General features: G+C 47.6%; 2 protein-coding genes across 2 annotated transcripts; both read right to left on the bottom strand.

The window, feature by feature from the left end:
• Positions 1-8,060: 8,060 nt before the first annotated feature.
• Positions 8,061-8,557, bottom strand: LOC136522837 (uncharacterized). The gene has a single exon (XM_066516636.1). The coding sequence runs from the start codon at positions 8,555-8,557 to the stop codon at positions 8,213-8,215; it is 345 nt and encodes a 114-aa protein (XP_066372733.1). The 3' UTR covers positions 8,061-8,212.
• A 606-nt stretch (positions 8,558-9,163) lies between these two features.
• Positions 9,164-9,779, bottom strand: LOC136523386 (uncharacterized). Its single transcript, XM_066517080.1, has 2 exons — positions 9,765-9,779; positions 9,164-9,642 (listed from the first exon to the last, which is right to left on the bottom strand). Exons 1-2 carry the CDS (start codon positions 9,777-9,779, stop codon positions 9,166-9,168), a joined length of 492 nt encoding a protein of 163 aa, XP_066373177.1. The 3' UTR covers positions 9,164-9,165.
• Between the last annotated feature and the right edge of the window lie 968 nt (positions 9,780-10,747).

Below are 10,747 nucleotides of genomic sequence, written 5' to 3'. Positions count from 1 at the left end.
TCGTGAAGAAGTACTGTTGGCTGGTTTGTGTGAGAGAAAAATATTGTACCGGCTGAAAATTTACGATCATTTACGACAAGCCATAGCCAAACGAACAGATTGCGTAAAATTGCTCTACTCCCAATAATTCTTAACAGTGTGGGCTGCTTTGATGTGTAGCATGGACCAATCGCCGACCGCTAAACGAACAAAAGTCTGGTTAACGTGTTATTCCAGCTTATAAATGGAGATGAGTACCCTCCTCGGATCGGCGTATATACCTACTGGTATATAAGAAGGGCTGCCAGCCTAGCGCCTCGATCGTCATGTGGGGACGGTTTGAACGACAACGTGAGAAACTAAGAATGGCACGTACTCCCTCCGTCCTAAAATAAATGCATTTCTAGAGTTTAGGTGAAGAGATCATAGTGAGAAATTATATATATGCCTCTATAAAGGTATAATCATTACACCTTGAAAAAATAAAAAGTAGAAAAAGATAAGTGAAGATAATTTGTCTTATATGTAGAGGTGCATTTATTTTAGGAAAAATTTTAAGCCCTAGAAGTATATTTATTATGGAACGGTGGAAGTACTTTGGACGAGGAAGAAAAGTATCGTTTGACCACGCCTCACGCGCAGTCAAATCAAATGAAGAGCCTCTAAAAGTAAAAACGTGGCCGGCGTGGTGCCGCCGCGTCTTGTGTCGGACTAAGGGATCAGAACCAAAGACTATCCGTATCTCCATCCGTCCCTTTCATGAGTTGCCGAATTCAACTGTAGAAGCAACAAATGAAGTGAACATGCTGACGACGTACTAGTACGCATATATGACTGCCGCGATGATCGTTAGCGCTGCGTGCCGTGACTGCTTCCGAGGTGGTATACGTTTATAAGTTAAGAAAGGTGGCTCAACACTATATTATTGGCTGTTAGTGTTTAATCTAAAGTGTTAATCCATCCATAACCATTTTTTATTCAAGTTCCATAATATAGGGTGTGCTCTCTCTAGACACACGTACATCGATATAGTAATATCAGTGTTGAGGGAGAAAATTAAATGTCTTCCTGGGTCTTTGAATCCAGTGGTGGTTACGCCTTATATATTAGGACGGAGGGGGTATGTGTGAAGCTCTTTAAAATACAACATACTATGAGGGCTGTGCTGATGATAAGGACACACGAGGTTGTTCGTATTAAAGCACTTTTAATTTTGTTATCCAAATATAAAGGGGGACCCATTTGTGCACACTATATAAAACAGGCTTTGGTGACCAGGTCGATGTGAGGTTACGGGTTTTTTTTTTTTACAACAGTGCGAGGAGGTTACGGTTATCGGCCATGGATCTGAGCGCATTCACAATGATTAGAGGTAGTTACTGCATCTAAGCTAACTTCTTCAATAATACTAATTTTTAGTATATACTCCATAGTTTTTAATATAGATAGTTCTATAATGACACTCTTACGTAACCTTAAAATAGTGCTAAGAGCTAGCTTTTCTCTTTCTTCTATTAAAATATGAAAAAATGTTTAGACCTAGGTTAAGAGTCCGTCATTGGTCGTGTGGAGAAATCCTATCCAGTTGACTGACTTGGGTGAAGTCTTTGCTGCCGGAAGCACCTCATACCTATAGCGGATAAACATGTGGCTGCCATTTGCCCGCCAACTTCGTGCTGCTCGGTGCGGTGTGACAACGACTCACCGGCACAATCCTAATGCTCGTCAGGACCACATATAAATGATTACTGTATTATGTAGTTTGATTGTAGTGGAACATGTGGGTCCCAGCTTAACCTCTGTGTGGCTTGGGTAGTACGAGTACTCCCCAACACGTGACACGTGTCAGTGTCACTTGAACGTGGCCGGTGGGCGGTGGCCCGTGGAGGCGACAGCAAAAACCACAGCGACACATGGGCGCGTTTGGTTTCAGCTGAGGACGCCCAGCCAGACGTTGGGCAGCGGACCAAAATTAGGGAAAAAATTCGGTGGGATTGTATCGACTCAGCGTGCATGCATGCTCAATGTCATACGTCGGATGGAGGGCCAGGGGCCCACGCTAGCCACGCCACCTGAGGAGAGGGGCGCGCACGGCAAAGGGGAGGCGCGCCTGGCAAGGGCGGTCTCCCGCTGCTCCACTATTCATATCCGGAGAATCTTTAATAGAGAAAAGAGAATAGGAATATGATCGGTTGATATTAGATAGATTGGGAGGAGTCCATATCTATAGGGATTTCCCTTATACTTAGGAGATAAGTCTAACCAGAACTATAAGTAAAGGGGCTATGTAATCATTGCAATCAAGAAAGAACAACCTTAGGCTTATCCTTCCTCTCTCCTCTCCCTTCCCCTACGTTGATTCTCTCTCTTCCTCTACCCTAGTGCCGCCGCCCCCTCCCCCTGCCCGTCGCCTTCACCTCCCTCAACCCTAGCCGCCACCCAAGGCCCCCTCCCAACTGGGCTCTTACACTCACATTGACGGTTACGTGTCCACCCAAAGAAAACCGACGTCTGTCTTTAACTCCTCGTCCGCTGCTTGGCTGTGCACCGTGCTTCGGCTCGGCTCCCACACGGTTAGCTGGTGGAACACTTGCCATCAGATTCATTGATGTGCGTCGACACGGAATTTCGTCGCGTGCCGAGGACACACGAGCAAGCCGAAAGGGTCCACTCGATGGAGCTGGAGATCCGCCTAGCTTCAGCGCAGGGGTGGTCGATCCTGCGCACTCCTCCCGAGACGTGCCAGTCAATTTGACCCTGCAATTGACAAGGAGAGAAATTTTATCAGTAATTTAGGGCGGAACATACCGGTGTTGCCAGACAGTCCCGAATGTGCGGCTGAGCCGGTATAAAAGGAGATCGACTAAATAGTCGATTTCAGCATATTCATAAAAATAAATCGGTCAAAGCTCATGGGGTTGTGTAAGAAGAATCGGTTATCGTTTAGGATGAATATCATTCTTTAGACAAATATTAGTCAATGGCAATAAGATATTAATAATAATTAGTTTATACTGAGTCAATGACTGCAAGTAACCGAACCCCTTTGTAAAAGAGACAGTTCATCATCATTCAACCATTTAATAGAGATAAATCTAATGAACATATTAGATCTCATCTATCGCTATGACCAGTGGGGCATGAGGCAGAATCATGCAGGCCGTAAAAACAACAATAGACTCGACGACCCTAACTTATTACTAATATCAGTGGGGCATGAGGCAGAATCATGCAGGCCGTAATACAATGATAAGATCATGGGGCTAACACATCTTTCAACCTATCGCTACTTCAACGGTCTCGTGACGTGAATTGTTCGTGAAGCGTTCGATATCGGCTAAAACAGCCGATTCAGGCATAGCGCACAGTTAAGGTCATGCCCTTTCAGGAACAGATCTACCAAATAACGATCCCCACTCCACGGTGCTAACAGTGGGGTGTGAGGCAGAATCATACAGGCCGTGATAACGGGCCATGGAACAGTTTTCGCTAGCCGATAGATCTACTCAAGATCGGACATGACTTAACCGCACGCTATGCACGATCAAGATTGATATAAAATAGTTGATAAAACATAACTCATCGTTTAAAGTGTAGATTAGATCAGTTTAGATTAACAAACGATGGGTTAAAAAGGATATAAGGCCGGTCTAAATCAATCCCAATCGGGCGAAGTGATATTGTTGTAATTAAATAAATAATAGAAGTAATAGGCAATACTGGTAACTTAACGAATATATCCGAAGGAACGCCACCCTTAGATAGAGCCGATAACTTGACCTTAATCTAGTTCGAGCAGTGGAGGTCGACCGGATCGATGCCGCCGTACTTGAACTAGACAAGAGTCGATAACTAACTCATCCCAGAGTCGCAGTGGAGGTCGACCGGATCGATGCAGCCGTACGAACAGAGGTATAAGCCATGACGGTACTTACAGACAAGCAGTGGAGGTCGACTAGATCGATGCAGCCGTACTTGCTGAAGAACTCGCCGAGATCTACTTTACTCCTACTCCTAAGGGGTGGCCGGAGTCGAAAAAGTAAGTAACTTGTATTTGATTGATTGTGTGTGTTTTACAATAGACGGGGTTTGATATTTATACCCGGGACCTACGCATGACTCCTATCTAAGCACGACTCATCACAATCTTGGGCCCTAAAGAAAACATTCCTAATTTAAGATGACTTGGACTCTAATCTTTTCCTTTTTTGTAGAGTCCAACATGCTTTGTCTCGGCGCTGATCGTAGCCTTTGTCGTTATCTACCGGCGCTACTTGAAGAAAGCCGATTCCAGTGTTGCATTCGAATCAGCTGGTTCTGGTCTGCACGCGATTGATTCCTTGATGACATGATCTTGGGAGCTTTCGAATCCCTGCGACTCCTCTTTCAAATTTTGGTGTAAACAGACATGCCCACGCTGACAGCCATCAGGCATAGGTATGCACAACTAGTAGGCGGATACTGTCTCCACTCATGTTTTTTCCGAAATTCGTCGGTGAAAACAGCTGCCTCGATTTGCTGCGCCAATGGGGAAAAATAAATTGCAATTCCTATGCGCTAGCTGGGGCAAATGGCTGAAGTTTGACCAAGTTCCTACGGGCGTCCAACCAAGTGTGTCCAAAAACATCGTCCCTCGACGCTCCTAAAATCGTCAAATACGTTGTCAACGGACAGATTACGACCTCGCTCTTAATGATATGTCTGTGCATAGAAGCTAGACTGACCTTGAGATTGACGAGCGTTTCGCTGTCGACGGCCACGTCACCTACCACTACAAGAATAATATCGTCAAATTTTGAACAAACGAGCCAAGTCAAGACTTAAACTCTGATGAACAAGTTTCACCACCCAAAACCTAACCAACTACTGAGCTATTGCTTGATTCGAACGAGAGGTTACAATTATAGAGGCATATCAACATGATCACCTAGGTTTTCACCTGCTATACTGATAGTGAATTAGTGATAGCTAGTGAATTAGTTAGGTCGCCCACGCATGGCCCGGCCTGCGTCACCGCAACTTGCTCCACTGCCAACTCGAACTGGGTCGTTGTCCACCGTCTCAACCCTTTTATCCCTGGAACCAAACACACCCTTAGCTACTCCTATATTAGTACTCCCTCCATGCTAAAAAATTAAGTTGTTTTGGACAGGATTTAGCATACCTAAGGAGTGATTAATTAGGGTGCACTATTCCCTGTCTGCCCTTATTAAATAGGGTAGCAGGTATCCCTAATACAACAAACGTTTGCAGCTTGGTTGGTTAGCTCATTGAGGCTTGAGCCACGAGGGCAGTGTTCGATCCCTCACGTTGTCATATTTTTTGTGTAATGTGTCAATTTTGCGCGCGATTTTTTTCGTTGAGGCTCGCTGCATGGCACCGTGGGTGCGTATTTTTCCCTTGGCGCGCGGATTACTTTCCTTGGCGCTCGCGTTGGCCGCTGCATGGGACTGTTGGCGCGATCTTTTGGCTGCGATTTTTTCCCTTGGCGCGGATCGCTCTGTTTGCTGGCGCGTGATTTTTGCGCCAGTTCATTTGGGTCACTTCCCTATTTAAATGCCACAGCGCAAGCAGTACTAGTATGCAACACAACACTAAGCCGACTCCTCGTGTTCATTTGTCGTGCAACTGTCCAAACACATGGACGAGTTCTTTGCTGGATTGGATCTCAATGGTAAGTACTTGTCCTGTTTCTTTGTATCTTCGTCTCCGTTTTTTATGCATGCATCCATTATTTAAAGTCTAAGTGTACATGTTCTTATGCCTGCTCTACTAGATGACAATGAAGCGTTTGCTGCTTTGGATTTGAACTTGCCACCGGAAGATGAGAAATGGTGTTCTTATGTTCTTACTAGAATATTGACCTTAGGTTCTTCCAAGAGCAAGATTCATAAAATAATGTTTTTATGTGTGACTGCTCGACCAAGATTCGATGAGGGGGGAGTGTGTAATTTTAATGGAAAGATAGGATGCTTTCCTTTAGTTACTTTTGAGCATGCTAAGAGGAGTAGTGTTAACCGGCCAGCTGGGACAATTGAAGCGAAAGCCGATAGCTACAATTACAAGAGATGTAATTAGAGAATTCATGATTTCTAGTGTTCTTCCTGCTATTCGAGCTAGATGGCCACTAGAAGATGTCGACAAGCCTATCTACATTCTGCAAGATAATGCACCTTCTCATGTTAGAGTAGAACATGATGATCCACGGTTCCTTGAAGCTGGTAAAGAAGATGGTTTTGACGGTTAGGGTCATTTTTCAACCATCAAATTCACCAAATTTTCATATCATAGATCTAGGCATATCTCGTGCTATCCAAGCTATTGAAATTAAGAAAGATGCAAAAAGCGTTGATGGCCTTATTCTGAGCGTTCAACAGGTACACTCTCTACAAGTACATTTTCTTTTCTAGTTTCAACTCAGGTCTAATTTCATGAGTAGTAGTATATCATTATAACTGAATTTAATTTCATGAACATGCCTTTCAAAATTTCAATATTATTCTCTCGTTGGTAGCTGACGCTTTGGAGAAGCTTGGTTCATGGAGGAACAACTAGACCTCGGATTAGTACTTGCACAATTAGACTTCTTTGGTATTTAGGAAAATATGGATATATGCATGAGACATTTAATCTTGATCGAACAAATAGTACTTTATCTTTGCATCTTCTTTCTTTTTCATGTGCGCACCCCGCATTGCTACTGTTCCCTTGCCGAGGAGCCATGGCCATGGACGACTCATCCTCCGGCTCTGAGAGCCCACCTCCTCGTCCTCCTTGGAGGCTCCTGCATCTCCGACCGCGTCATCCTCCGACTCCGCCACCATGGGCAGCGACGTCCTGCGGCGCAGCTCGACGGACTCCGACGGCACGACGTCCTGCAGCGCAGATCGACGGACCACCATGATGTCCTCCGCCGCGACGTCCTGCGGTGCGATGGCCTCCATGCGTCGCTTCGTGGCCTCCATGCGCAGCACGAGCTCTCTCTCTCTCTCTCTCTCTCTCTCTCTCTCTCTCTCTCTCTCTCTCTCTCTCTCTCTCTCTCTCTCATAGAGACAAGCGATGGACTCTCTCTCTGATGCGCGGCGCGAGCGAAGCAAGGGACGACGGCAAGCGAGGAGGCGCAATTAAATATATCCTCGGGACTGGGCGACGCCGTGACGGGCCAGGATACGAAACAGTGGGGGTAATCACGTCCAAAACTCTCTCCATGCACCCAAAACGACTTCATTAGTGAAAACCACTCCACCCCCTAAAACGACATGATTTCTGAGTACGGAGGGAGTACTTTTTATACTGCAGGCTGCTGGATCACCAAGAGCACCCAGATGCCAAATGTCCGTGCATACATGGCACACCGCACACCCAGGCGCCCCTACTGGTTATATTAGAGGAAAAAGAAATTACAAGAATTTAAAAGGACTTACAAAGATAAAATTAAAGGACAAAAAAAGAGGGAACAATTAAAGCTTTCCATATGCGTATTATTCTTCCTCTTCAAGATATTCCTAGAGCTGAATGGCTCCTTTAAGAGCAACAGAAAAACACTTTATGTTTGCATTGGCACGAGATTTTCCAAAGCCATTTGAATGCAGAATGAATATAGTATGTTCGCTGAAATTTGGCTTATGCTGATGTTTATGTTGATTTTTTTGAGAGAAAAACACTGTTCGTTCGCTGAAAAGTACTGCTGAAGTAGTTCAAGCGAACGCGATAACTATGTTCGAGAGTCATGTCCTTGAGATATATATACACAAGAACCATTGGTGTGTCATCTTCATTGCGCTTTTCGGACACGATGGTGTGGCATCCCATGTGGGACGAGGACGAAGTTAAATGGGGAAAAAAAGTTTTGAGGACGGAAACACACTCCAATGGTTCATAGATGAAAGTTTAAGGATGAAAATTGCCACTTTGAAACACTAAAACAGTTCTTTTAAAAGTTTAGAACGAAATTGAATATTAAACAATAGTTAAGGAACTAAAAGGACTATTCTGCCAAAAAGAAATCAAGCGCTAATGTAACCTTCAACGGCTTTATAAAGCCTATAAGGTTTAAGGTCATTTGGCGGTCACGTTCAAAGGATACCTGCTACATAAGCCGCTCTGTTTTATTAAAGCCAATCAGCTACTGCACATATATATGCACAAAAGTGAAAAGTTAGCTAAGTACTTTTTACACAGGCTGATGGAGCCGCCGAGCCGAGAGCCCTGAACTGCTAGTCCGTGCATGTCTTCAGGCCTGCACGTACAGAGCAACGAAACCGCCGACGGTGGTGGCTATGGCTAAGCCCCAGACGACGGCTGCCACAGCAGCCGAAGGCATGGCCGCCGCCACCTTCCAGGCGAATGAGAGCGTGAGCAGCGTGGTGAGCGGCCACACGGCGCGCCTCGCCCGCTCCCTGGCCGGCGACCCTGGCGCCGCCCGCTCGTAGGCGCGGAGGCAGACGAACAGAAGGAGCAGGGTGAGGTACGACCCCGCGACGAAGAGGATGGAGGCCGCGTCGCCCCTGGCGCGGTACATGGCGAGGCCCGAGTTGACGGTGAGCACGCCGAGGCCCGCGCCGGCGATCAGGGTCATGCCCGCGATTCCTCCGGTGATTGTTCCTATTCTTAAGATGTCTGAGGACTGTTAGGAACGCGACCATTTTCGAGTGGAATATACCCCCTATTCGGGCGATATTTTTTTTGCAATTTGGCCTCTTTTTTTTCAAAATTCACGTTTACACCACTGGACGACGTAAATTTAATTTTAATCATTTTCTCAACGTCATGCCCTACATCAACAGGTAACACGTCTCGGCGTCATGAGGTTGGAGGCTACGAATTACGTGGTTGTCGACAGTGGCGTTGACATGACCAAAGCTCGGCACCACGAATCACGGCCATATTCTACCGAATAAACGAAAAATATCTCAACCATACGCAGAACAGGTTTGTCCACCTAAAAAATCAGGGACAAGACCGTACCGTCCTACCATGTCTCAAATCAAGCACACGCTGAGGCGACTAGGAGCCGTGGTCAACGGGGTAGAAGCAGAGGACCACTCTCTGCCAGCAGCGCAAACTCGAAGGCAGATTTTATTCAAAGTGACGAACTGGGAATCAATACAAGAAAGTGCAGGAAGCAAAAAAGGAAATGAACACGCCCGGCAGCGAGACGCAGACTGACATCGACTCGCAAAAGCATCAATTAAGGAAAAACGCCCAGAACCCTCCTGCGGCCGTGGCGACGGCCAAGAGCCAGACCACCGCGGCCACCGGCGGCGGCATGAGCGGCGCCACCCTCGAGGCGAACATGGCCGTGAGCAGCGTGGTGAGCGCCCACACGGCGGCCTTGATCTTGGCATCCCTGCCCCTGCCGCCCCGCTCAAACTCACGGAGGCAGAGGAAGAGCAGCACGAGCGCGGCGTCCGCGGCGAGCACGAACGCCACGGAGCCGGCGTCGCCCCAGGAGTTGTAGATGGCGAGTGCCGAGTTGAAGGAACTAGCGCATTCATACGGTAGCGAGATCAGGGATCGGAGCAGGACCGATGGTGCTGAACCGCCAAGCAGAAACCTGAGTTTATATGCCTCATTCGCGGGTATGGACGCGAACTGGTGTTGGGCGCAGTAAAGAAGACCAAGTTGATATGTTACACATTTGCGCAATCGACACCACGTACGCTGCAGATTTTATATTTGGTAGCGGAGATCAAGTCGGGATCGTGCTGTCCTGCACGAGAGCTCCTCGCCGTTGGCGCGCCATGGCAGGCGGCAGGCGCTCTGACGTGGTCACGCTATCTCACAGGCAGCTGCCACATGGGTCCTTGTTACGTAGCGACGGGGGCCTCCACTATGCGGGTGGGTGCTAGCTGCCGTGCTGCGCACCAAATATGGAGCCACAGCCAGTGTTGCTCGCGATTGCCATGATCCCTGATGAAGTGATGAGCACGGACATTCCGGATTAGCTGGAGAACCTCCACGGAACGGAAGTATATATAGGTGGAGTGGAGTGGAGTACGTCCGGCCGGATGGCGACACGGCCTTGCTGCTATGCCGTGCACGCTAGAGAAGGTCTGAGCTTCCATGTAATTCTTTACTGACCCCTAAGACGTCTGAAGGTGTGTTGTATCAAATTTTTCTATACCTTATAATACAAAGACGCGCAAACCTTTTACGTGTTCGAGAAAAAAAAGCTACCACCGGGCCTTTGTTGCCTCGCTTTTTATGCTTCATGCTGCCACCACAGAGAGATTGATCTTCCCATGCAACCACAAGTCGTCAGCACTCGGGGAAGTCTAAAAACGAGCCAACAAGATTGTAGTGTACCATGGGGGATGGCCGAAGAAGCCCTCCCGGCGGAGGTGGCCATGTTGGTTTGATCTCTCAACCATAGTGGCCCAACGACCACTTGGGCCTTGACCTCGCACCCTGATCGGGGGCGCCCAGTCCATCTATGGCTAGCGGGCCCCCGTCACACTGCGCATTAAATAGAGGTGGGGCTGACGGCTCTCGGTACGAGGTTCGCCTGAGCCGTACGCCCCACCTAGAAACCCTACTCCGATCTAACAGAGGGGCGCAGCCAGTGACTGGGAAGCACCGCCGTCGCCACGCCACTGCCTCCACCACCGCCGGTCTCCACCGCTACTCCGACCGTCGCTGCCGTGTGTAGATCTTCACTGACGAACCAGCGAAGGCAGGGAGCTCCTCCGACGGTCAGATGCTCCTACATCTCCCTCTCTCTCTCTCTGTCTCCTACTCCCGAAGGAAGCTCTAGGTCTATTTGATT

This window comes from Miscanthus floridulus, chromosome 18 (assembly GCF_019320115.1).
Source record: "Miscanthus floridulus cultivar M001 chromosome 18, ASM1932011v1, whole genome shotgun sequence".
Lineage (NCBI taxonomy): Eukaryota > Viridiplantae > Streptophyta > Magnoliopsida > Poales > Poaceae > Miscanthus > Miscanthus floridulus.
Note: the sequence above shows the minus strand (reverse complement) of the source record. Positions and strands in the feature narration are given on the sequence as shown.

Excerpts from the sequence above, each read along its gene's own strand:
- LOC136522837 (XM_066516636.1), bottom strand. The coding sequence starts at position 8,557 with ATGACCCTGATCGCCGGCGCGGGCCTCGGCGTGCTCACCGTCAACTCG.